Raw genomic sequence first — 27,784 nt, forward strand, 5'->3', positions numbered from 1 at the left:
TTCAGTAGCTCGTGTGCGGAGCAATCTGTTGCACGTAAAAGAACTGACACTAGAGGGAGATATACAATTATAAACAGCGTTTCAGGCCTCAGAGAGATGGGTGATTGCATAGTAAGTTTAGGACTGAAAAGAGGAACAGGTAGACTTTTCCTTTTCAAGTCAGCTCGCTGGATGTAGATGGAAGCAACACATATCTTTGCATAAATATTTTGCATGTTGAATATATGGGTTATCACGTAAGCAGAAGAGTATAAATGGATGGATAGATAACTACATTAAATGTGGATAAACAAACATATGAATGAGCTGGCTTTTAATTAAAACAACTAAACTAACTCTGATGCGTGACTGGAGGCGATTCAACAGTCTGTACTTTTCGAAACAAAACGGTTCTTGTAGCCAATCCAAAATGTGCTTAGATAAGAATAAAATCTATTTTTAAAAAACAGCCCATGAGTTCAGGGATAATATGGTGCTATTACTTGCTGGAACTGTCGTCACCATGGTGAGCTGTCATCAGTCAACCGGATTCTTCTTACGTCGTACTGACGTCAGACCATCCATGCTGCATTCGAGAGATCCCGGTAATTCTGGCGCAGTGACCGCAGATACAACCTGATGCACATACACGTGCTGTTATAGAGAGAAGTAATAGAAGATATGAAAAGTTACCTACACTAAAGCAAAGTGAGGAACGACCTTGAAGCTAATCCCTTCAGACGTTGCCATGCATGTCACTTAAAATTTATTCCAGTTTCCGCTTCCTGATAGTTAAACTGGTGACGAGGAAACACTCAAACAAACAAGAAAAAAAAATGCTAGGATGATCTGGGATACACGCGTCTGTCGTTTAAAGTTTTCCGAGGTTTGCAGATTTCTCAGGTGGCCCTCATTTTGTTGACTATTAATTCGCACTGCCTGGTCGACATATTTCCGACGGTCCCTGAAGGTCTTGTACAAACTGAGGAGGAGGCTCCTCCCCGACAACAGTTCCCGACCTCCGACGAGATCTCAGGCTGCCACACTAAAGAGGAACAAAAAGGCGATCTGACAGCGCTTTCTGCACTCCCTCCACTTTCTCCGGGGTAGTCACGGGATTTCAATGTTCAGCTTGCTCTTTGTAAGTACTCAATGACTAAAAGATCTCAGCAAACCACTGGGAACTTCTTTCTGCCTCGATTGAATGTAATTCTAGTGCTATAGATCCGCTAGAGCCCACTGAAAAGTTGAGTTCCATATGTTAGGTGATCGCCACACTGCCGGGCAGCCAAAGTAAGTTGCATGAGGGGTCGTCCGAGAATAGTGTCCAGTATGTAGCCACGTTAATGGTAGCTCGCAGAGCAAAGCTTAAGACGGTTTAATCGCGTGCTACAATCGGTGTTGAAAATCCCGTTAAAGGTATGAATGTTCATTCTCACTGCCTCAGATATCCGTGATATCCACACTTGAGTTAATTACCTTTGTCTTGATTGTTGCAGTGCTGCTGGTCTAAAAGATTGCTTCTAAAAGCAAAGTACGTTAGCTAGCCCGCTAGCTAACATAGCTGCGCTAGCTTGCTATCGCGGCTATGGCTATTTCCCTAAAGAAGAAAATCGCTGACTAGCATTAGGACTACTAACACGACTATGTCATAGCTTGTGTTTTTTCCTTTTAGAACAGGATACGTTTAGTTGTATTCATAACGTGGTGTTTTCTAAACTGACCGTCGTTTGGAATACCACAAGTGCTAGCGCTACCTTAGCGCTACACGGTGCAAGGGTGTACAGGTTACCGTAGAATTTCTTCTGAACAACGTGTATCAGATTGGCAATGAATACTTGTGTTAACTTTAACAATTGTCCTGGCTAGTAGTGCTACTGTTATGTGTATAAGATGCTTAAGTTATTTGTAGTTGTGGAAAGCTGCGTGGTAACTATATGGCGACTAAGCTAGCCAGCTGCCTTCCGCCCTTTGTGACAAAATCTTGACCTGCAGTATAGTTCACCCATATGCTAAAGGCCAATTGCCAGGCTGACGGGTTGATTTTTTTTTTTTTTCTTAAACCGACAAACGATTTGTCATGTCTGTTTATGTTTGTCGTCGCGGCTACTGGACTGGACTGTCGTGCTCCTTGTCTTTATTGCTTGCTGTCTGGTTGGAGTCGGAAAATTTGCTCGGCTTCAACGAAAAAAGGAGAGAAAAAAATGGCCAACACTGGAGTTAGGTGGGTCTATAATTTAGCCTCGTCTGGTTTCCTAAAACAGAAAGCGCCCAACCATTTAGCCATGTGGGTTGAAGTGAAATGAGGAAATGCATTTCGGGAGGAAGTTGACTAGAGCAGCTGTGACACTAAAGGCCGCGGCACATTCCCATGCCTCTCAGTTTTCAATTTATGACCTTCCACTGATTTGAGGCTCCCCTCTGGTAGTAAATTCTAGTGGGCGGCTAATACAAGTGAATAGCCATCCTACCAACAGGGCGGATGAGTCAATCAGTAACTGGTGTAACAGGTAAGCTAATTATATACTCCCGATTATGAGTCACTGCAAGGTGACCTGGTTTGCCTGTTGATAGGATGAGGTGAGTGATTGCATTCAGGAAAACAAGCTAAGGGAATGTTGGGACACTACAACAGAAATAATAGAAAGTTGCAGTGAGTAATGTAATCGTACTATCAAATTGAGGTAATCAATAAGGTCTTTACTCTTGCTTCATAAAAGGTTAGACTTTCACAACTTCAGTATTGTAATGCTTTGCAGTCTTTAGACTCCACTGGCATTTTATTCTTTGTGGAAGTAGGTCGTTTGAACAGATGACCCGCTTTATTTTATAGCTAATTGACACATGATGCTCTGGCCAATCTAGAAATAGCAACTCTCACTCAATCTGCTTATATAGCACATCCCTCAGCTAAAGTCAGCCCTATACTGCTGGGGTGGGCACTCATTTTTGTGATCTGACTCTGCAAGGCAAACTTCTATTACCTGTAACTTTTGTAAGCCAAACTTGAAATCAAACTTGTTGTTTAAAGACTTAATATGCTGGTTGGTTGCTAATTTATGCCTACTAGGAGCAAAGAAAATGCCCTGTGACAAGATGGGAAGTTCTCAGCCTTGGTTACTGTAACTGTGAAAGGTGAACCCAGTGTGCAGTAACTTGATATCAGCCTACAAAGGAGTGTTACTGGGGGAGAAGAACACCTATGTTGTAGCCTGCTGGCTTTCAGCCCATCAAGCCACAGGGGGGTGACTGAGTGTTGAAAGGTAGAGCAGAGGAGGCCATTCCATACTGACTGCTTTAACACATTTTAAAATTTAGCTACTCTCCCTATCTGTGGTGGGAATGGAACACAAAGTTTTTGGTTTTACAATGGGCTCACTCCTATCTTTGGCTGCAGTAGAAGTTGTTTTGAAATTGGTATAAAGTGGCAAGCTAAGATTAGTTGGCCACTGTTTGTGCTACCTCTTTTCAAAGCAATTAAGTGAAGCCCATATGTAGTTACGCATTAGTGGGCACCTTTTTGTGAGTAGCTCGTTTATTGCAAAGTGTGTGGATTAATGAATCATGCAGTGATCGGCACAGTGTTTACTGTTGTTGCCACAGTGTTGGGATAAAGCAAAGGCGCAGGCTCAGTGGCACTGGCAGCGTTTCACAGATTGACACCTCTCCTAGATTGCTGTTGCAGGGGGTTCCCGCTGAAACTATAGCAACAGGTAGGAATAGGATCCTCTTTTGTTTTTTGTGTTTACACCTGCCTTGTTTAGCTACAGCTGTCAGAGCTGCAGTTAACAGGGGAACACGGAGTTCTGTGCCAGAACATGCAATAGTAATATGTGTTATTGTTGTTTGAGCAGCTGTGTGTAGGTGCTTGCTTTCTCAGATTTTAAAAACGATGCTATTTTTGAAGCAGTGGTGTTCTAGACAACAAACCCTCTGTGTTTGCCCATTGCCTAGGTGTGTTTGTTTTTGTGTGTGTTACTGGCACCCCCCCACCCCCACCCCCCCACCCCGTGAGTGCCTCTCGCAAACTAGTGTGTTCATTGTGGCTAGAATCTCAAAAAGATGAGCTAAATTGAGATCATAAGGTGTTTTATGGTTCTGTTAAGGGCTGTTGGTTTTTAGTTGAAAAAAAAAGTTCCTTGATGACAGCATATAAACAAGCGTTAATTCTCATTATTGCTGCACTCTTAGGTCTTCTTTAGCTTTACTTTGTGAGCATTTACTAAGCACCATTGCTCCTTTTTGATTTCTTATCAAGAGACACCATATTCCCCGCAGGAGCACTTGTTGCTACCACAGGGATAATTGTTGATATGGCAACAGGCATCCCCTGATGCTGCTGTCAGAAGGCAGTTGGTTTCCAAATGTCAGAAGAATTGATGTTGTGGTGGGATCAGCACCTCACGGCAAAAATACGAGCAGACATTCTCTTTACTGGCTTGGTCTGTTGCTGAGCGTTGGTCTCGGCACAGAAACTGACTTCTAGACAGTCCTGGAAGTTTACTTTTCTTAATGTTGGGTTATTTTCTATTTTTATTTTTTTAATTGTAAATCTGTCATGAATTGACTCTTGCACATATCAATTATAGCTAAATGAACCCATAAGCCTGGCACACTTGTAAACAAGAACCATTGTGCCTTTAAACAACAAGGCAGTTAACTTCTGCAGGAGCAGCTGTCAGTTATTTGCTAGAGTGGAAGTAATTGTTAGCTGGAATGTTGAAGGAACACCTTGTATTTTAACTTGCCTGTTCTTAAGGATGCACCAATTGTGAAAGTCTGTTATTTGTTTACCCATATATGCTAGAGGGGGAAAAATCATCACAATCAAAATGAAATGAAGATTTTTTTTTTATCTGTATTTTTCCATGTCTGTATTAGCTCTTATTTTGAAACTCTGTATAATGAATTGACTGAAACTAGAAGCTTTCACTGTTCTTGGCAGTCTTAGAGTTATACTCACTGTTGGTTATTCTAGCAAATGTTTTTAATCGGTCTTTGGTTACTGTCACATTAAGCAATAAAATTAATAAGAAATGCATTATTGTGAATATTTAAGGCCTTCCAAATTTCCAGAAAAGGAAGTAAAAAGTGTATATATACACACACACACACACACACACACACACACACACACACACACACACACACACACACACGTGTGCGTACATACATATACGTGTGTATATATATTATTTGTAGATTTAGAAATGGTCAGCACAAAACAGCCTCACTATTTGTGGACCAACAATTAGGGAGGCCAGTGGCGGCTTATACTTATTAATAGCTACATGTTCTGCATATTAGCTGTGTGGCCAGTATGCAGAAGATGTGACCACAGCAAATGTTCAGAACTTTGTCCAGCAAGAAGGGGTAGATGTTTTTAATCATTAAAAAAGTCACTATAGAAATAATTTGGTATTGATTGTTGTAATTGCTGTGGTGTGATTTTTTTTTTTTTAATATTTTTAAGTTTTATTTTTTATTTTTTAATTTAATTTATTTAATTTTTTGGCACCCTCCGGTGACCCCTCAGAGAAAATGAGTCAACATTTTGCTTCTGATACACGGCAAAAATTTGCCAAATTGAGTGACAGTGTTGCTCAATTAGGAACAGTGAGGTAAATGAGACTGTTTACTGCATCACGATTATAAATTAAAGGAAGTAGTGATGAGATTAGGTTTCTGTGTGTTTAAAAGAAAGAGGGGGAAAAAAAAAAGGGGTAAACAATTGAATTCCAGAATTGAAAACCGAACAAATACTTAAAAAATAATTCCATGAATAGTTGACTCTTTGGCTACAGCACTTTAGATTGCTTGTTAAAATGCGTCTTTAATGCTGACTTTCAGTGCGTAATTCACATGTTAGCATGCAGGTCAAGGTGTGTCTCGTTGCTGCTTTGTGTTCTGTCTGTGTTGAGAAATGTCATCCTGGAGCAGATTTAGGATTGTGAGATGAGATTATAACTTATCAAAGGCGCTCAGATGGCTCAATATAGTCCAGCGACCCATATTCCAGATCAAGCCAGAAAACTACTGCCTTGTCTTTGGAGACTGCAGTCATATTTGGTAATGGCAACTATTACATACATTATTATATACTATGTAAATAGAACCGTAAAGGTACTGAAGGTTTAGAGTTTTCTTGTAAACAAATGTGATTTTTTTTTTGTATTTGGAATTGGTTATTGCTCCTCAAGTTTTCTGCAACCAAGACTCCACAATTTAACTTTAAAATGCAGGAGTCAAAGTGCAGATGGTGATGTCAGCCTGATGAATGCTGAACTTTGTAATCAGCATCTGAGTTGTTATGAATGGATGAGTTTTAAAAGTCTTCCAGTGGTCATTTAAAACTTCGGGAAAATGTGTAACAAATTTGGGTACAAACTGTTTAAAGTTTTCTGATCTGTAACTGGAACTCCCCACTAATGTTTTTTGCTAGTTCATCTCTGTATGCACGCCATTAAAATTTGCTGTATTTTCTAGATCCAATGCTTGGATGCCTGCAGCATCCAAGCGTTGGAGAGCGTTGGAGCGTTTGTAAGTAGAAATCTCTGCGGTACCTCATTGTTGTCATTTACTATTTTTCAAACCATGGATTTTTCAGTTAGTGAGCTGGGGTCTGTTCTTCGTACCTCGCTTACTACATCCAAGATCAAATGACACATCCAAGATCAAATCATCGCGCCAACTTTGAGCTCGCTATTCCGGTTCTCCGAACACACCTGTTGTCGACAATTAGTATAGCTGGATGAAGTAATGTGAGATCACTGGGTGGCTTAACAGGGGCTACGCATCGGTAGTAGAAACATTGATCGGCAACCCTTTGATTGGTTGGCGAAAATGTCGAAGGAGCGCGCTCAGTATTTTTCGGCAGCAGAGCAAGAACTCTTGATTGAGGGATTTCAGGAGTTTCAGAGTTTAATTAAAACGCAAGGGAACACTGCGAAGGCTGCAAAAGCAAGGAGAGAGGGCTGGCAGAAAGTTGCTGACAAATTAAACTCGTAAGTAATTTAATAATAATAATGGATTGGAATTATATAGCGCTTTTCAAGGCACCCAAAGCGCTTTACAATGCCACTATTCAGTCACTCTCACATTCACACACTGGTGGAGGCAAGCTACAGTTGTAGCCACAGCTGCCCTGGGGCAGACTGACAGAAGCGAGGCTGCCATATCGCGCCATCGGCCCCTCGGCCAAAACCAGTAGGCGGTAGGGTAAATTTATTATTTATATTATTATATCATATTATATTACAATATCCTCTTTCACATTAGAGCCACAACAGGGCCCACTAGAACATGGGAACAAGTAAAAGTGAAATATAAGAATATTCTACAGAATGGTAATATTTATCACTTATATTGCCTTTAGTCTCTTGAAAAGAGACCCTGAAATAATCTGTTTGTTTATAACAGCAACCAAGAAAAGGGCAGAGCAAAAAAAGACAGGTGGTGGTCCTGCACCCCCTCGTCAACAAGTTGGTTAAGTAAATAATACCCTCACGGGAAAATCGATATCTCTCTATGAGCACACTGTCGCGCTGAGCTAAAGGATCCTGTGTATCCCGCAATATACGCTGAATTCTGAAAACTCTCCTTATCAATCTTGCACCTTCTGCAATGGGTGGCTCGCGTATACGGACAGGACATGGCTGCGACAGACTTCCCAAATCCACTTTCGCTTTTATAGCCGTGGTCTCTCATCTTGCTTACATGAAGTAATTTACTATTACTACTCTAAAATATGAATTACATCTGAAATGATCAAATACATGAAATAGAATGATTAATAGTACATTTCCCTTTTTTTAGGAAATGACCTGTATGTATCTGTATGGAATCAATAAAAGGATAAAGTGCTGCATTATCTTTAGTTACACTGATAATATTTATTTATGGTAAAACAGTGGTAAAATATCGCTGTTGCTTTCGTATGAATGAAGCGGACATACCTGAGTTCCCGCGATCTAATCCTGTTTACATAACGTAAACCTGCTCGGGAGCAGGTTTACGCTTACGGATCTGTTGCTATGACGGCAAGTCCCGGATGAGCTTCGGAGAACCGAACGATCCAAGATCACGCGAAATCGTCAACAATCAAATCCAGCTAACTTACTTAGCGAGGTACGAAGAACGGACCCCTGGTCCACAATCTCAGTTGTAGATTTGGTGCTCCTGCCATTTGTATCTCAATCTTGTATCATTTGGTAACTTGCCCAGCCTTTGTTGACACACGCGATTGGCACAAACACTTTATATTACCACCTTTTGTCTCTTTTACTAGTTTCCTTTGTGTATTTGCACTTTTGATTCTCATTGAAATCGCAGGGAAAAGTGTTTTTTGTTTAACATATAATTGGGCAGTCTTTTTGTGAAAAAACTGATTAAAAGTGGACCTAGGCCAATTATGTGAGGGTAGAACAGACCTTTGTTTAAATGTTTTCAACCTTTTCATTCCCATTTCTAAGGTGCTGAGCCCTGGTCTCTTTCAGTGTATTCCAGAGATGGATCAGTCTTTGCCCTCCCCCTCTAAGCTCTATCAGAAGCCTTTGATCGTTACACTGTTTATCTGTGCTCACTCAGAGGCAGCAAAGCAGTGTGATAAGTGGGCTTTGCCATGTGCAAGTGCATGTGTTGTGGGTGTTCGTCTGTTCATGGACATAGAGGGTGGGGGTTACATGTTCCCATACCTCCCTCTCTCAAACCCAGTTTACACAGACAAAAAAGGCAGTACAGCAAATTCCCTGCAGGAAGATTACCTCTTGTGCTTTAGGGCTACAGAGAGCTAACCTGCTGTTCTGAATAGGGATTGGAAAGAGACTGCCCATTTATGACAATGTCAGCAAAATAAGCTTAGCATTTAAAAGCAACACTGACAATTACACTTATATTTTTATTCAAATATCTTAAAACTCTTATACTTTCAGAAATATAAATGAGGAAATGCTCTTGTAGAAACAATTCGTATAGACTTGTACACCACAAGCTCTAAGGGCTATTGCACAGCAGTTATAATAAGCTCTGTTAAAAGTTACACCTGTTCACAACATAACATACTTGGCTGCCAGTAAGTAGATCTAATCAAGATGCAAAATAAGTAGACATGGCAGCTGCATTTGACATCCTCTTTTTTTTTTTTTTTTTTTTTTTTTTCTCTTTCTTTTTTTTTTCTTCTAACTTTTGCTGTCACTGTTCTGAAAAATCACGAGTGTATTCTTTGTGTGATTTGCAAGTTTTAAGAAGTAAAAATGCTTGTCTGCTTTTTAAAGGTCAGCAGTATTAGCGCTATTCTATACTAGAGTACCAAGGTTTACCAAGGTCCATGGTTTGTCAAGAGACACTTAATAAATGTGCTTAAGTTACTCCCAGCCATTAAAAATGTTTTAGTCAGTATTTGTGAGGATTAGATCAGTTGCTTTGGAAACCAGTCCATTTGACCAGTTAAGCAAATTTGTCGCTTGCCAGTTTAATCTGTTATAGCTTATCAGTAGTGATTTTTGATGTAATTACAAAGAGGAATTAGCTGTCTTGGTACTGTGAGTAAACAATGCAGCTTCTGTTCTACAGTATGTACGTCTAACCAGGTGTTTCTAAAGACTGCTCTACGATTGGAAAATTCCAGGATCACGGATTGTTTATGGTTCAGACAGACCAGCAGAATCGTGAGTTGTGCTTATGGAAATGATCTAGCTGTTAACCTGCAACCAGCCATCTTTCAGTTAACCAGTTCAGGGTCGCAGGGGGTGGGGGCATGCATTAAAGCCTGAAAATGGTTGGACAGCATCAGTGTCTGTCTGGTCTACTTTCAGTGGTTATTGTTGGGATAAATAGAAAAGTTTGAATGAGGTTAGATGGGCAGTTCTTGGAAAATGTGTAGTGACAGGTGATTATGATGTGAAGTCCCATGACTTACCTACATCAGTGTTGTTGTTCTTGTTGTTTTCTATAATTATTAAGTCCTAACAATGCATTTGTCTTTAAACATTACTTACTGGAAAATGCCTTGCCTAACCAGTATATCACCTTTCCCTAAAGGCTTAAATAAGAAACATACCAAAGCCCTTTTAACCACTCCAACTGTAACAGGAAAACACCATCCTGTTTACCACCTTAGCATGATGATTATTTACAAACAAAGCAAATGCACTCTTTATTTTCTAGATGTTTGTCACAATCATTTAAAAACGTACTGCTGCACTACTGCTATTATGCTAATGTTGCATCATGTCACCCAATTATGGTGTATGATTTTTTTTTTTCTGTTTTTATTTTACTGTAAGGACTGTGTGTGAATGAGGAAACTATCCCAATCCTGAGTCATTTTCATCTCCCCAGAGTATTTGTCAGCGTTTATATTAACTACGCATTAGTCCAGTGATGAAATGAATCCATGCCATAACCATTTTATATGTATGCTTGAATAAAACTACTGATTCTACAGTTAAGAAGCATTGCTATAGAGTGATTAAATTAATGCATGTCAGTCATCTTTTTTTTTAATTTGAGGTCCAGTATGAGCAGCTTTTGATGAATAGAATCTATTAATATTATAACAGTGCCTTAGCAATTGCATGATGATTGCTACAGTACTCAAATATTAAGACAGATCTCTGATATTTATTTTTTTGTCTAAATGGGTTTTATTGAGTAATTTAAAAATATAATTAAGCAATCGATCCTAGACTTGAGTTATACAAGTTATACGTGGAGCCATATCAACCGCTATACAACTTAAATGCCTAGTTAGCACGTGCTAATGGGGCGAAAGCTGTAATATTTGAAGCATGCTCAGATAAGGAAATGCAAATGTATCAGAGTAACTGAGCTTCAAATATTTATGGTGGCCTCTGATTTTAAAAAAAGAGGGGTTGGGGGGGAGAAACTCAAGTATGAACCTAACCATGGTTTTGGAGTCTTGTTACACCCCTTATGATGATTGATGAAAGCAGCCATATCAAAGGCGAACCAGTTAGAATGGGTGCATCCTGAATGGGCACAGAACTAGTTTTTATATAATGATCATCTATACCGGAGAGCTGCATTTTATTTTATTTTTTTTAAATTTATTTATTTATTTTTTTCTGGGACAGTTGCTACACAGGTGCTAGACCTTTTGGCAGTTCATGTATTTTCAATACTGTTTGAAAATTAAAAGCATGTAAGCAAGTTTAGGTGAGATGAGATGTTTCAGTGAGTCTATAAACCCTTTAAAGAGGGTCTGCTGTGGATTGAGGAGTCCAGCTGCTGGGCAGTCCTGAGGATATATGTATATCTGCTGGCTGACAGATTCATAGAGGGCCATTCTTTAACCCAACCTATTTGTAGCCTGATGAAACCGTGGCAATCCACACACAGGTTTTAAGAACAGGAATGTTTTTCCTTTCCACTTGCTGTTAGCACTTTTACTTTTTGATGGAGAGAGGGAGAGCAGGTGCCTTTCCCTGAGGTTTAGTCTGGTTTTTAAAATACCTATCTTTGCCCCCCCCCCCTTTTTTTTTTTTTTTTTTTTTTTTTTTTCTTCAAACTAGACACACCGCAGGTCTTTGTCACAATGTCTGTGCAGTGCCACCTTGACACAGGTAAACACAGACATGACCGGCTGTGATTCACATCCTGATTATAAGGATTCAAGGGCCGGCGATGTCTCAATCAGCCTGAAATCATCAAATGTTTTGTCCTGTTATTCTATCAATTCTCATGACGTAGAATAACTCAGTGTTTTATTTACATCATTGTATTGTTTGTGTTATTACTTCTCAGTTGGTCAATTCAATTGATTAGATTTCTAATTCACTTTCTCATTGATTTCACCAAGTTGGTTAACTTTAACACCAGAATATCCTTAAGTGTTTTTCAACTAATGACACGTATTGTCCTATCAATATTTTGCTCTGCACTTGTGCTGGTAGTACTAGGAAAAATGGCTTACGCATTGCTGTATAATCCAGCTTTGATACTCCAACCTCAACCCGCATGGCAGGTGAAGAAATGTTTTTCCTGTTCTCAGAAACGTTTTGAATGGGCGCACACCAGTTCTTCCAACCTCCAGCCTGAGCCTCCTCTTTCTAAATCCCCAGGAGTGTGCAGCTCATGGGAGGCACAACAACAGTTTGGAATCACTATTGGAGTTCCCAGTGGAGTTTTTGCATACGGGCCGCCCTCCCTTAATACAGTCTTGTTCAAGCATGTCTGGGGATTTTGGTTTGTTTGTTACACTATGAAAGGGGGGGGGATGGTGAGGCAAAAAGGGGGGTAGAAGCTGAACTAGAGTAGGGTTTTGTGGGGGGGTTGTTTTTGTTTTTTTGTAGTTTTGTGCACATGTTTGCTTGCATGCTTGCTTGCCTGTATGTCTTTGCTTTTTCAAGTGTGACTGATGACAAGGGCGTGTTGTGCTGCCCATTTCTTTTTAATGTTTGTACTGTTTGTTGAATACTTTGGTGACCTGTCACCATAACCTGTACTGACATGGGTATTGCGTTGTCCTTGGAATTATTAGAAAATGTTTTTTTTTTTTTGTTTGTTCGTTTGTTTGTTTGTTCCTCCTCCCCCATTGTAGCACAAATTCTCAATCCACTGAATTAGTTTGATAGACACCATCATAAAATGCCAATGAAGCTTTTGGAACACGTACGTACATATGGAACAATTTCGGCATATCATTTGGGTCCTGCATGCTGGGGCTTCTTGTGTAATGGGCTTTATCTGGCACCTGCTGTGGTCCTTCAGTTGAATTGGGATTTGAGGAGTTGGGGGAACCCGAGAAATTTTTGCAGCGTGGTGGAGGACATTGTTCTGCTAGAGGAAAAGGACCTGAGGTTTTCTGGTAGAATGTTTCATTGTAACAAGATGAACAAGCTTTAGTCTCGTGTAAATGGGGGGGGGGGAACCCTTTAACTACTTTTTTTTTTTTTTTTTTTTTTTTTCTCCCCTCCCCCTCCCGGTCCAGCTGGCAGGGTTATTTAAAAAAACAACAACAAAATAACAGGAAAAAACAGTCGTCATGCAGCTGCACCTGAAGGCTAGACCCTTGTTTTTCATGATTGGTTTTTACCCAGCATGTGACATGTAAAATAAATGGAAGGGTGATTATGATATAATATAATATTGGGGGAGCATATTTTGTTACAGTGTTAAATAAGTGGTCCATACAGTAAACATTTTCATCTTGGAAAACGGACAATCATCAAAGCTCGCTATGAATAACCATTACCTACTCTTGCTCCACATATGAGTTTGACACCCACCCACAAGTAAACCAAAGGTCTGCAGGTAATTTGTAATTGGCTTAAGTGTATTTTTTATTATTATTTATTTTATTTTTTTTTTTAAGTTCTAAAGGTTGGGGTGTGTGTGCTAGTACGGCTGTTTGTATCAACTCTTTTCTCTCCCACTAAAGCATTAAGTTCTTGCTTTTTCAGTCTTCATCTCCTTCTTTTTTTTTTTTTTTTTTTTTTTTTTTTCTCTCCGTTCTTAGCACTGGCTTACAGTAACAGTAGTGCTGTAGTGAGTGTAGTGCTTTCTTCTTCATCTTGGGTTTTTGGTATGAACACTGTTAGGGCTGCTCCAGTTTGAGGTGACATACACCCACCCACCCAGCCTATCGGTTGTATTGATGTCACTACTAGGAACCAGCTGGACCATTGGGCAGGCGTGATCCTCTGATTTATCTCAGCTAGTTTTTACCCATTGACTTTTTGTTTCTCTTCTGTACTCTTTTTGCTCTTTTCCCCTCTTGTTCTAATCTTGCTAATCTCTTGTTATGTCCTTACAGGATGTCTCTTCCAAATGACATCTTGCTGGCTTTCTTCGTGGTACTATTTCTTTGTCTCTGTCCTCTTTGACATTTCCAAGTATATTAGTTATCTTTTATTTGGCTCTCATGAAGGCCACAGGAATGAAGGCAGGTCTCTATGATACTTTGCTCCGGTTGTGCTCCTCCTGGTTCGTGGTTTCTCTACGTTTGTTTGCAGCTGTCAGCGCTTCTCAATCTTAAGTTTCACATCAGTACCCGTCATATCAGAGAGGTAAAGGGAGAATTTAGTACTTTGCTGTGAATACAAAGTGTCAGTATTATTTGTGAAGGCATTCTAAGAATGAGGTGGGTGCAGCAAGCATGTAGGTGAGTGTATCAGAGCTTTTTTTCATTATGATTGCATGTTGCTGTTATGTCAGTGAACATGGTTTCCTCCAGCCTGCCCTCTCACCCTTTCCTCCTCACATGACAGGTGTGCTCCTGTGCTTTTCGACTTGGATCTCATGGCAAAAATTAGGCCTCAAGCTGCTTCAAGGCAGTACAGTCTGGTCATGCCCAGTCTGGCTCCAGACAAAGCGTCAGTAAAAGACGGAGAACCTAAGCTAACCTCAAACCACCAGACTGGGATGCATGTAAAACTAATATTTTTCACTATGGGGGGAGGATGTACTCAGACATTTTGTATAAAAAGTCTGTTTTGTCATTTGGTATTCCATGTCTCACTTCTGTGTGTTGATGTATTTGTCTTTCTAATTTTAGAGCAGCCCGCTTCACCCACTCCCTAAGCTTGTGGCTAGCTTGTGTGTGTGTGTGTGTGTGTGTGTGTGTGTGTGTGTGTGTATAGTAGTCCTGGTGGGAGAGTCATGGAGACGGACCACCTGATAGCTATCAAGTGCCAACAAGAGCTTCTCACAGCTTTAGCTTTGCAGTTATGGAGTCTTGTTGCAGTAAAATCCTTAACATGGCGAAAGCCTTTTAATTAGCACTCCCACTGTAGCACTTTACTCTTCATGCACTTAAGCTGTGATAACTTCACAGCTGCCACCTGCAGCGTTTTATTGTTGATATTCTGAGCTTAGTTACCACTTATCTTGCACTACAGGATAATGCCATATTCATTTAGTTTGTTTTATGTCTGACTTGACTTCGTATTTCACCAGACAGTTTGATGAATCAAGCAGGAAAAAAAAGAAAATGAGTTGGCAGCTGCAGGATACCCACACCCTGGTTCCCATTCTTTTGCCATTTTTATCACCTGTTTAGGTTTGCGTGTCCTTTTCTGTTCTGAGATACTGCAGTCCTTATCAGCTAATACTTCAACTCCTCGCTCTCTCGTCCTCACAGTCTTACTCGCTGTCTACCGTTGCTTTGCCTTAGTTACTCTTAAGAGGGTTCTGGTGAGGACCAATCAATTTGGGAAGTTCTTCCCATCCAGCCTCAGTCCTTTTCCCCTGTTTCTTGCTCCAACAGCCCTGTTCCAACAGTGAACACGTGATGTTGAACAGGGCACCAAGGGAGCTTTCTCTGAGCCATTGTGTGGGCCTCTGCCTTTACTCAGTGACCTTTCTCCCAATTTAGAATATATGTTTATACATGGACACGCATGTGCAAAATGCCAGCTGTAAGCCCAAGTTCTTTATAATACTGTTTCTAGTATTCATAAAATAATCCCACATTTAGATAATTTAGTAATTTTTGCAATCTTAGTTAAATACAATTTTTAAAAAGTAATGTTTGTTGATCATTTTGAATGTGGTTCTCACATTTAGTAGGTGTTTTGGTCTGGTTTAAAAATGGCAATGAAATTTTATTTGCTTCATTTGCTGCCAATTTATACAAACAAAATGGTATTGGTTAAGTTTGTATTTGTAAATAAAATTGGGGTTAACCAGACAGGAAAAGCTTAGCATCATGAGCTCTGATGATTTCAGGCTGTCTTCACCTTCTAGAACTTTCTTTTTCTATTTTTATTACATATATCTATTTTGTGAAATTGTGTATGCTGCACTGTTTTGTGGCAGAGCAGCTGCAGAAAATGTTTAGCCTGTATTTAGCAAAATACAGGCTAAACATTTTTAGCCTGTTTTTAATTAGTAGTTTGTCCTAGCATTCTTACAACATTTCCATTAAGTTATACCAGTCATTCATGTCGAAGTGACTAGAGAGATCGCTAACACGCTTTCGGTCTACAGTTTGAAGGTTTTTCTGTCGACTGCTGCTCGTTTCCTGTGTGGTTAAACATACTTGGCTTGTACAAACACATTTGGTGTGTATCTCTGTGCATTTTTTTTTTTTTTCTTCTGTCTTCCTTGATCTAAGCAGTGCATAACTGCAGAACCAGTTTGCAAATTTCAACAGTAATTTGCATGCATTCCCGACAATGTTGTGATGGCAGACCGGGCAGCAGCTGGGCAGGCCCAGTGTTACCACAGTTTGCTTACTTCCTCTGAAAGGCTTAGTCAGAACTGGTGGCCAAAACATTTTTTCATCTTTCCGACTTTCCTGTTTATCTTCTGTTATGTAAGGCAATTTATGAATAGGTGACAAATAGCCAGGTATGGCTATTGGGTTTGAGTTGAAAGTTTGCGCGTTTGCTGTCATTTGTTTTCACCTCAAAGTTTAGAAGATTCAATACGGGACCCTTGCCTTTTTCACTTTTTTTTTTTTCTTTTTTCTTTTCTTTCTTTTTTTCATTCATTTATTTATTTATTTGCTTTATGTACCTTATGTCAGAGACTTTCTGTGGTCTCGGGCCTGGAATTGCTTCCTGTGCCGACATCCCCTAAAACGATGACGTTGGAATTCACCTTACGCTGCTCATTGTATTGTTGTTGTTTATTGATTACAAAGTGCTTTGTTAATAAAATATTCACAGAGGAAGAACTTATGAATGATCACTTAATAATTCATTTAAAAAGCACATGCACTGGTCTTATCTGCACAAACAAAGCTGCCTGTGTGTACTATTGACCGTACGGCACAAATACAATCTAAATCAAATAGAAACGTACAAACAGAATAGCAGAAACGTAATAGATTTCTGTCAATCAACAAGTGAATTATGTAATCATTACAGCTCTAGGTAGTGAGTACGGTGAGAAGGGATTGCAACAAAAACATGAAGCGCCTGAATTTAGCTTGACTGAGACTGCATTTAGCGTAATACTTGCTGCTTAGCCACACCTCATGTTCTGCACCTGGCCCTGAGGTGCTTTAGTTCGCATACACTTGTGTTAATTCTAAAATGGGGTTTCCCATCTACCCCCCCCCCCCCACACACCACACACACACACACACACACACACACACACACACACACACACACACACACACACACCTGTAACCCTTCTTGTGGCAGCATTTGGAACACAGACTGTATGAAGTCACTTGGTCCATCTGGGCAGCTATCCACAATCCAGTTGCTTTTCATCTTTTTAGCATAAGCTGTCATTGTGGTGTCCTTGGTGTGTATTTGTGTGCGTGTCTGGTTCTTTTGTTCTTTGATGGAGTTTTTTTATTTCTTATTTTTTTTCAGTCTCTTAGTCTGCTCTCCTCCTTTTCAGTCAGGTTTCACAGGTGAAAAGCACATGCTAGCTGCCCCGTCTCTCCACTTATCTGTCCTTTTCATTTCTGGAGGATTAGGAGCTGATGGGAGGAAAAAAAAAACCTTAGAAGCCTGCCCGACTTTTGTCCAGGCTTCAGTTGTCAGATTGTAGCCATGCCACTCTCTTTTCTGTCGGGCTCAGTGGTGGTAATTAAAGGCATCACAGATGATCTTGGCCATCACACACCAACACACAGGCGCAAACAAAGTCAAGGCTGCTTTGAGTGCCATTGCAGCTGTTCCATGGGTTGACACACTTCTTGTGTAGTGGCGGTGTGGTTGATGGTACATATAAGGCTGGTTGACCTGAGACAGGCTAAAGATGGAAAAAGCTGTCACTCAATTTATTTAATATTTGAATGTACTATATAAAGCAGCTGAGAGTACAGAGTCTTGTTTCATTCAAAATAAGTTTTTATAAAAGGGGGAGCGTGGGATTGAAATGCTGGGGCTGTTTGAAGCTTTGCCCACCCGTTAATCCGCACCTTGTGACTACTGCCTGTGACATGGTGCTAAAGTCCGAGCCCTTTTTTTTTTTTTTTTTTTTTTTTTTTTTTTTTTTTTTTCTTTAGCTAACGCACGCGCACACACGCACGCGCGCACACACACACACACACACACACACACACACACACACACACACACACACACACACACACACACACACACACACACACACACTGGTGTGTGGTAGGTATAGAGATAGTCAGCTCTTGCCTTTTCTGTTTTGTTTTTAAATGCTACCTCCCCACCTCTCTCCCATATTGCTCTGAGACGGTTCCAGCCAGTTTGTGGCAGCTGGGTTTAGACTGTCAAGGACTTGGCACAGTTCAGCTGCTCCGTGGCCAGTTACAGGCCAGACATTACCTGTTCTGAAAGACACTCTTATGAAGTGTCTGCACTCCATGCTGTGAATATTATTAGTTTTCCATTTTGGTGACTGGTGGTGAATTGACAGTGATGTAATCCAAAGGTGCGTTCATTTCACTGCAGGATTAACTGGCTGGAAGGTAGAAACAGTCATGATGGGGATTTTTGAGTGTCTATACACTGTCGTTGTGCTTTAGTTCTTTTAAAGCTACCTTTAGCTGCTTTGTTATTCACAGGGGGTCGTCCCAGCAAGTAGCTCCACATGTTTGAGTTTTTAGCACCAGGTGACCTTCCTGATGCAGCCCCAGGGGATTTGTCCACCCCTGGAATGAAAAATAGGATCTTTTGCTTCTGTGAATGTGTAAACCTCTACAGCATGGAACAACCTTTATTTTGCAAATTCCAGAAGCTGATATTTGAGAAGTGAAAACACTGACAACAACTACAAGCAGACCGCAGATCATGTTTCAGCTAATCAAGACTGAAATGTATGCCTTTAATTATTAGGGAAGTGAGCTTGTTGGCTAGACACTTCAGTAATGGTGGTGGTGTTGTTGGTTAGATTCAGAAATACTTGTTGGATTAACTAATGGTTTGTATGTATGAGTCTGGGCTGCTGGGTAGTCACCTGCCACCTGTGACTCTGCTATTGGGATTTGTAAATGAGTAATGTGGAAGAACAGACGCACAAACTAGTACACTGGCGTGTTATTTTGATCTAAATTGTTGTATGTAGTTTAATCTGGCATAGCCCAACTTCAGCAGAAGTGTGTGGCAGCTAACCTGCAAGGAAAGAGGCATGCTGATGCTAGCACGGTTCACTTAACCACACTTGGTGAACTAATCTGACATTGTGCGTGTGAACAGTGTTGTGCAAGGCTGCAAAGTGCCACACATTTCAGCAGCTTTTAAAATGCTGTTGGAGGCACTGAAGAATGTGATCAGCAGTTTTGGGGGTTTCCGTAAAACATTTAACAATGTTTGAAGATGTTTAACTTTGAGCTTTTTAGTTTGTTGTTAATTAAAATCACTTGTTTAATGTAGTCATATATCCCTAGTTATTATAGAAAGCCTTTTTGATGGGGAGGAAAAATAATCTTGTATAAACTGAAATTCCAGATTTATATCTGGTTTATTAAAGGCTCCTTTAATCTGTACTGTTGTCCACCCAGTGCTCAAAAGTCAACATATGTGGTATATTTAATCTCCAGACTAATAGTCAAATATAATCATGATATGCAAACTGTATTGTGGTTATTACCATTAATCAGCTGCAGATGTGCAAATTTAACAAGTATCATATTCTGTAACGACCTGAATCGGTGGCCTCCTGCTTGTGCAGACACTGGTTATCTGTTTGAAATAAATGGGTGCTGTTTGTGTGCGATTTCGTTACATTTAAGTCTCCCTTTCTGTGTTCTCTTCACAGGGTTTCTGTGTTGACTTGAGCCGTACCTATATGGCGTGTGTGAGCGGAGAGTTCTGCCAGGCACAGCACCTCACCTCTGTGGAGAAGTGAATCGGCCGCCCCCCGAGGGACTACGCTACCCAGAAACCCCCCTGACTGCCAGCGCACTAGGAACTGCTGACTTTTCCCAAAGGCCCTCTGGGATATTGCGTAGCCCTTGGCCTGATTGCTCTGCCCTGTCCCAACCGATACGAACACCCTTTGCTTTCTACTTTCTTCTTGAACAGCCAATCACAAACAGCTCTCCTGAATGGGGTAAACTGATTGGATGACTCCTGGATAGTCTCCTCATCTTCTTCTGTGTTATTATTTTTTTTGTTATTAACTTTTTTTGGTTTTGTATTTTTTGTATTTTTCTTTTTCTTTTTTTTTCTTTTTTTAAAACATCCCAAAGTACTGTGGACTAGTTTGTTTGTTTGTTTTTTTCCTTTTCTTTGTGTTATCCTTCTGTGTACATCATCCCATAGTGAATACCTGTTGTCCTCCTGAGCGACCCCCCTCCACGTGTTGTCATTTTTATTTATTCTACCCTACATGAAAACATACGTTTCATAGCAATTTTTTTTGAGGGTTTTCTTTTTTCTTTTCTTTTTTTTTTTTTTTTTGCTGACTTCTGAGCCAAAAGTCGCTTTTGTTTTGTAAGAGTTTTGTATTGTAATTGTTTTTTAAAGCCGTCTCGCCAACATGAACCGCCCCGCTGCAGTTGAGATTGTCTACGAGCGCATGAGGTTCCTCATCACCCACAACCCCACCAATGCCACACTTAACAAGTTCACTGAGGTATGCTTACGTTTGTGTTATTGCTGTTTATCAGATTCCCAGGGCTCTGTCTCAAATGCACCCTTTCACGTTTTCTGCCAGGAACTGAAAAAATTTGAGGTGAACACTCTGGTTAGAGTTTGTGATGCCACCTATGATAAGGCTCCAGTAGAGAAAGAGGGGATACAGGTCTTGGTAAGTGCTGACAGACATTTTTGCGGCAGTCTCTTACTGGATGTTTGTGCTGTTCAACTAGGTCATTTGATGACGATTGATGTTTTCTGCTTTAGGACTGGCCTTTTGACGATGGTGCCCCTCCTCCCACCCAGATCGTGGATAACTGGCTCAAGTTGCTCAACACCAAATTTCAAGAGCAACCCGGCTGCTGCATTGCCGTACACTGTGTGGCAGGCCTCGGACGGTATGTATGGTGTACAGTTGGCCTCCTTTTCACCAAAACCCTTTTTTCTTACGTGCCCAAATAACAGTCCTGCGTGCAATAAATGAGAAATGTAGTGGTATGTTTTAAGTTAGAGGGTTAGAAGGTGGTTATTTGGGTCCATATCAAAGTGGCGGCAGAGATAACTGAGACATCTGTTCTCAAAGTTAGACGTGCCATTTCCAAGGCAGCAACACAGCCTCTCCCTTGTGTAACGCAGCCCATTTGACCCAGTATCTCATCCTTTTGTTTTTTCCCGCCCTGTTAGTATTCTGGTTAGTGTGACCAGGGACCATTTTATTGCTGCGGTATTAACAGTAGCTCCAGAGAGATGTGGTCAGAGAAAGCATTCACTTGTTGTTTCTTCACTATTGATCACACAGCATTGGCTGGTCTTGCCTCTCACCCCCACCTCCAGAATTGAATCCTCAATACTCATTAGTGATTCATTTAGTAACTCAAATGATTGTCTCCTTTTTCTCCTCCTGTTAGAGATCATTTAAGCAGCCGATTGTCTTTTTACTGAGCACTATCATTAGTTACAACGGCCGGGCATTGGTTCTGGGGGGGGAAGCGCTAGCTTTCGAATACATTCTATCTAGTTATGATCGGAGACGAAAATATGCATGCTTCTTAGTCAGAAACCAGTGTGACAGTGAATTACAAACAAGTTATGCTGAATAACAAAACAAAGTGTGAAAACAAATAAGGCATAAGCACATGACATGGGGGGTGTTTGTGTGAAAATGTCTTTCCTGACCACAAGTGCAGAGTTAGCCAATCTGCTCTCAATGGCTTCGAGCGTTTTGCATTGCTGTGGCATTCCAGAGACTTTCTAATTCCCAATATTGGTTAGACTGGCATTTTCTGACTGCGTTTCCTGTACTTTGTTTACTGCAGTCATATGAGTTTTCTGCCTTGCAGTGTGATCTGCTTTACACAGGCTAACACTTAAGCCGTCAGTGTAGGAGGCAGCAGTTATGTGCCGCCTTTTAACAGAGTCCACACAACATTCTCACATTCTGTCTGTCTTGAATTGTATGTGAGAAAAAAGCCACTAAAACAACTGCTGTCAGCACTGAGCTCTAACCTGCCGAGTGGTCTGGAAAGTGTTTATGTTTGTCTTTTCTCACCCTATCTCCTGTTGTGAGAAAGGAGAAGCCTTTTACTGTAACTCATCAGTTATTTTTGTGTTTGAGGCTCAGGGTGTGAGCACAGTGCCCCAGCAGGGCAACAGTGAACTTGTGCACCCCTGTTGAGTTCCCAGGCCTCTTTTTCAGGTTTAAACGCCCCTTTCTCATTCCTTCACCGCCGTATTACTGTGGAACCATGTGACTCTTGGCATTTAATCTTCTCTTCTCCTTCTTTCTTCCTTGGATGCTCTGTCTGCTTGAACTGGTGGTCCACTGGATTTCTTCACCTCACAGAGCTCCAGTCTTGGTGGCCTTAGCCCTCATTGAGTGTGGGATGAAGTATGAGGATGCTGTGCAGTTCATAAGACAGTAAGTATACTCTTTGCTTTTGTACTAGAACCATAAAAGGAGGCCAGGTCTTATCAGAGATTATTGCCTTTTTAAGAGACTTGCAGTGTAAATCAGACACAAGGTGTGCTGATACTGAAAACTCAGACCTCCATAAAAACATAAGAAATGATTAAATGCATTTAAGTTGGAGGGATTTAGAGTCATGGAACTTTTTTTTTTTTTTTCTGCTAGGTGATATCAAAGGTCCTTTTGGGAGGAAGGTGCTTTCAGAACTTTTTTTTGTTTTTCCTTCCTTGGTTGGAAAGCTAATGCACTGTATTAGTGAGTTGGTTGACAGCATAGCAACATTTGGGCTATCAACAAAAAGTTGAAGGATGCTGTGAACAGAGCTATGGACTCATGATAATCAGAGTTAAAAGGGACCTATTTTTATGCTGTTTTAATTTAGATAACCTGGCAAGTGAGGTGGACTGAAATGCCTGATTAATATGTGCCTTTCACCCACATTACCAGCATGTGCTGCTCTGTGCCCAAAGATGGCATCCAGTAAACTATAACAATTCACTTGGTGGTTTTTCCTGTAATCCTGCTTAATCTTAATTACTTTTTTGTGTTTGGATGGCCCAAGCAGTTGAAAGGAAATGCTAGCATGTTTTGTTTTATCTCTTTTTTTTTTTTTTTTTTTTGAAGAGCTATTTGACATTAGCTGTGTAAATGACAGTCCTTCTTTAATGTATGCTGTTTACATAGGTGTGTTGTTTGCTTTAAATATGCCAGTTGCAGTGTGCTGCACCAAAACATCATGTGATCCCATCTAGACCAATGACAGTACACTTGAGTCACTGAGAAATTCCCATTTTAAGCCCTTACGCCAAAGTAGAAGATGGAGTTCTAGGAATTCAGAAGTACTAGTGCTGACTCGCTTGAAAATGCTTGTCAATCTTTTATAACTCCTGTAATCACAGTCATGTTTTAATGTGCTGCATTCTTTGTAGTCACGTTATTTAAAGAGCCTCTCCTTCTTTTCTGGTTTTCACAGGAAGAGACGTGGAGCCTTCAACTCCAAACAGCTTCTTTACCTCGAGAAATACAGACCCAAAATGCGTCTGCGGTGCAAGGATAGCATCTGCTGCGTTCAGTAGGCTGCCTGTCAGTGCGTCTTTCTTATGCACATCTAGTGGGGAATCTTCCGATAACGGGAGAGATTTAAAAAGAAAAAACAAAACAAAACACGGAGAGTGCTATCAGTAATTATTGTGATGATTTGTTAACACTGAGTCATGGTTAATTGAGAAGGAAGCGAGTGATCAAATGAATGAGTCCAGATCTGGGGATCCACCAGCCGAACCAATGAATGGAAGGTTAAAGCACACAGATAGGCCCGCCACCCGGTTTATACTGTTCAACCACGGGCCAGAATTTTTCAACTCGAGTCCATCCTGTCTCTTATGGGGTTTTATTTTACTTTTGTGTTTTTTTGTTTTTTTGTTTTTTTGTTTTTTTTTTTGTTCCAGTTTTAATCATGGGATAACAGTTTCCATTTTTTGTGAATGTTTATTTTTACACAAATGTGGTGATGAAATTATATATTCTCATTTTGATTTCCACTATTGATATTTTATAATTGGGCCAGAACGACATACTTTCTTTTTTCTTTCTTTTTTTTCTTTTTTTAAACACACATTGTGACTGTGTCTTTTTTGCACAAAACTCAAAGGTTCACCTGAAAAATGCAGTAATGTTTTTTTTTTCTTCTTACCCTTCACTTGCTTTAATGTCACTTTCAGTTTAGGGGGTCACTGAGTTTGAATATGTCTGTAATATTTATTCACAAGATATATGTGTGGCAGTTAAGAGTTTGGCAGGGGCAAGGACACTTTGTCATCCAATAGTTTTAGTTTTATCCGTTTGAGAGCCATGTCTTTTTTTTTTTTTTTTTTTTTTTTTTTTTTAAATTTCTTTAAATCTTGTTGGAGTGCAATAATCAGTCCACCTCAGATATGTCCGCCAAACCCTGCTGAGTGTCCTACGCACACATACACACAAACTTCAGATTATCATCCAGGCCGTTTTAAAAAAACAAACAAAAAAATAAAAAAAAAAATACAACAACAAAAAACAAATGTAACTACAACAGGTACTTGTAATTTCATTCTCTCTCCCTTCTGGGGCTACAATAGGACTTTTTACAGGTATGCATATTTAAACTCTTACACAGAGCCTAAGATTCAATCTGAAAGTCAAGCTGGAGAAGAATGAACGTGGTCAGTTTTTTATCATTGTACCCATTTTGAAAACATCCCCAATTCATATTGGTTCTTTAAAGATAAATAAATTCAAATAAAAAGCAAACTTGTCTCCTTTGCACCCCCCCCCCCCCCCCCCCCCCCCCCCCCCCCCCTCCCGAGGTTGTTACAGTCTGAGTGGGCACGGGTGTGATGTGTAGTGAAATGGGTGTTTCGTATGGTGCTTGTGGCAGATAAGAAGTCCCTGCCTAAATGCCGCTGTCCTAAAAGTTCACTTCAACCAGAGGAGCTTGTAAGAGCTCCATCTAAAAGGAAACAATGGGAATGCATGGTTTCCTTTGTTTGGAGCAGTGAAGTCTAACTAATTTCATTTCCTGGGCCACATGCAACGTACTTTGAGCTTAAATGGGAAGTCAGTGTATAATAAATATAATAAATGCATATAATATGCATTTAAAAAGAAATCTTAATTTCTTTATTAGTAAGTTACTTTGTTCTTTAGAAGTAGGAAAAGCTGGAAAATGTATGAGGAAAAGGTTTTTCAAAACCTTTCAGTGGCTGAATTAGAGACTTAGCAGGACCAGTTCTGGCCCCCAGGCCTTGTGTTTGATGGCTTAGAATAAAGTTCAGGGGGGGTTGTACATCCTGTTGGATTGTGCGGTTGTCTTGTTGGGTTTGCAAAGCTGCAGTGTTTCTGGACTTCCTGTGTGTCTGGCTGATATCAGGGGAAGGGTCCAGCTGCAGTCCCGACAAACCCCCGATCCCTCTTTACCCATACTTGATTCCTTACCCATGCTTTGTGAAATACCTGCTTCATTATGCTAAAGTATGACACACTTGAATATCACAGGATGTCTAAACCAAAACTTCCTACTTCCTGTGCCAGTCATTGTTAAAAGTTCTGGTATGAAGATGGTGTGCATTTAAAATCGACACATAACAGTCAGTGGGTTTGAAATGTAATGTCAGACAGTGCCATCCAGGATGAGTCAGTACTTCCAGAGGGATATATGAGAGACATCACATTCCAAGGATCCTGAATTGAAATCCATGGAACGATTCTGTAACAGTAGAGGTGGTGGAAGTTCTCCCACGGCTGCGGAAAGCTTTATAAAAGCTTTTTTTTTTTTTTTTTTTTTTTTTTCTTTGTCTTTTCTCTGATCTGATTGGTGATTCTGTACATGCATTTTTATGTTTTCACTTGAAATGACAAGTGCCCAGAGGTGTTACAAACATAGGTGCTGAGGTGAGACTTGCTTTTAGAATGGCTTTGATACACACTTTGCCTACCCACACATTCTCCATATTCTTTCATATGTGGGTATCTGTTTAGTCATGTGGTAAAAAATTACATTTTATTTGGAAAATGCAGATGTTTAAAGAAAAATGTCATCTTTGTCCCCCCCTTCTTTTTTAAAAATTTTTTTAAAATTTTTTATTTTTTTGTTAACTGAACAACAACGCCGGCTCTCACCTTGCACTTAGTGATCAATGCAATCAGTGCTTCCTAGACAGTATGTTCTCATTAGACATGTCTGTCAAAGGAACTCCTCCGTGTCCTTTCCCCATCTGAGAGTGAGTCAGCACCACGTGGAAAGCACAGGACACAGAGGTACAGAGCGATGACTCACAATCTCAAGTGGTAATCACGACTCCGGCCAATACCTCAAACAATTGAAAGTGCCCCCTCTGCTGCTGAAACGGTGTCACGGCGTGAGCAGTGAAGTCGTTGCACTCACGCTGAGAGCGATGACAGTTCATTGGTAGTTGCAATGCGTCTCTTCCTCCTTTTTACTTTTGCAACAACACAACTTGGATGAGATTAAAACACGACTTAAAACAGACTTGTGCCTGTCAGCACTCTACATGGGCATGTTGCCAAAAATCATTTACTATTACCTAAAAATGGCGAGTGCTGGAAGTTTCCATTCCTTAGAAGAAAGAGCACTAAACACAATGAAAACACCTCAGTACACATAAAACTGTATTACTGGAAAACTAAGCAAAAGATAGCAAAAGTAAAAACTATTATTCTGGAGTAAAATGTTCCCCATCAGTGTTAAATGGATTCATATAACTATCACACGCTGAAGCTTGAGCTCATTTTGAATACTTTATATCATACTTACTGTCCATCATCATATTCTCTAAGTCACATGTTTGTAGTGGTTATCCATAAGCTCAAAAACACACACCTACATCTTGATAAATAATAATAATAAAAAATATATAATAATAAGCACACATATCTCTCTTTCTCTCGCTCTCTCTCTCTCTGTGTAGAGGAGATGGCGTGTGGAAAAAAAAAAAAAATATATATATATATATATATAAAACAAAAATCAGCTGAATTTAAAAGGCTTGAGCAATGTGTGACATGGTTAACTGTCAACAGCTATCTTCGGGGAGGTTTAAAAATATGAATGAAAAATGAATATCTAGTGTTGGCAAAGCAGCTGAATTCAGACATTCTCATCGGTGCTAATATGAAAAAGCTGCTGAGCCTGCACCTGCTCAACTTCCCTGTTTTATTAGACCAGACATGGTCAGAGCTGCTTCCCCCTCTCCATCATCCTGAAAGCGTTCCTTGTTACTGTATTAAAGAAGTTATTAACAACTTTCTCACACGCCATCTCCTCTACATCACATGTTACCCAAGATAGTTACCAAGAGGAAACTCATCTGTCACCATGATAAGTCACTGAAGCTGGTTTAATGTTATATAATCTTTTCCTGTATAATCAGTTTTTCCTCACCACATACATAATCGTTCTCTCTGCAAACACGATTCTGTTTATATTTAAACACTTATTAAGAGTACTCTGTGAGGAAATTGGAATAATGAAGTGATCTGACATTGATGTTCTGCTGACACTGACATCAATGGAGTATGTCAGTTATTGCGACTGCCTACAGCAAGCTAATTAGACTGTATTGCCAGTTCCTTGTTCCGTGCATAGCTTGCTTTGAATAATATGGACGTCATTTACTTCCAAATCTATGATAAGAGCACAGGAAAATGTCGTGCAAGAGGCTGATTGTTACACACAAGGAAAAAGGTTGCAACCACTTGATAAATGACTCAGAATGTCGTCATTGCTGGGTACAAAGGCACAATCCTGTTGCCCTGTGCTTCTTCCTCAGCACCAGAAACACTCATGTAGTTTTGTCTGAGTCTG

The 27,784-nt window shown here is 40.2% G+C and overlaps 1 protein-coding gene across 2 annotated transcripts; it reads left to right on the forward strand.

The window, feature by feature from the left end:
* Positions 1-966: 966 nt before the first annotated feature.
* ptp4a2b (protein tyrosine phosphatase 4A2b) lies at positions 967-24,452 on the forward strand. 2 transcript variants are annotated; one of them, XM_040020306.1, is made up of 7 exons: positions 967-1,120; positions 19,639-19,932; positions 20,349-20,457; positions 20,539-20,631; positions 20,727-20,857; positions 22,303-22,377; positions 23,399-24,452. In XM_040020306.1, exons 2-7 carry the CDS (start codon positions 19,928-19,930, stop codon positions 23,499-23,501), a joined length of 516 nt encoding a protein of 171 aa, XP_039876240.1. In that variant the 5' UTR covers positions 967-1,120; positions 19,639-19,927; the 3' UTR covers positions 23,502-24,452. The 2 variants fall into 2 exon arrangements, with proteins under 2 accessions (XP_039876240.1, XP_039876241.1); XM_040020307.1 differs by lacking the exon at positions 967-1,120 and having other exon boundaries at positions 19,623-19,932.
* Positions 24,453-27,784: the final 3,332 nt, after the last annotated feature.

Source organism: Simochromis diagramma, unplaced genomic scaffold, assembly GCF_900408965.1.
Source record: "Simochromis diagramma unplaced genomic scaffold, fSimDia1.1 OVJJ01000753.1, whole genome shotgun sequence".
Classification (NCBI taxonomy): Eukaryota; Metazoa; Chordata; class Actinopteri; order Cichliformes; family Cichlidae; genus Simochromis; species Simochromis diagramma.

Bases quoted from the DNA above. Each gene is read 5' to 3' on its own strand.
- ptp4a2b (XM_040020306.1), top strand. The intron at 20,632-20,726 runs GTAAGTGCTGAC...TTTCTGCTTTAG, and splicing joins AAGAGGGGATACAGGTCTTG to GACTGGCCTTTTGACGATGG. The intron at 22,378-23,398 runs GTAAGTATACTC...TGGTTTTCACAG, and splicing joins GCTGTGCAGTTCATAAGACA to GAAGAGACGTGGAGCCTTCA.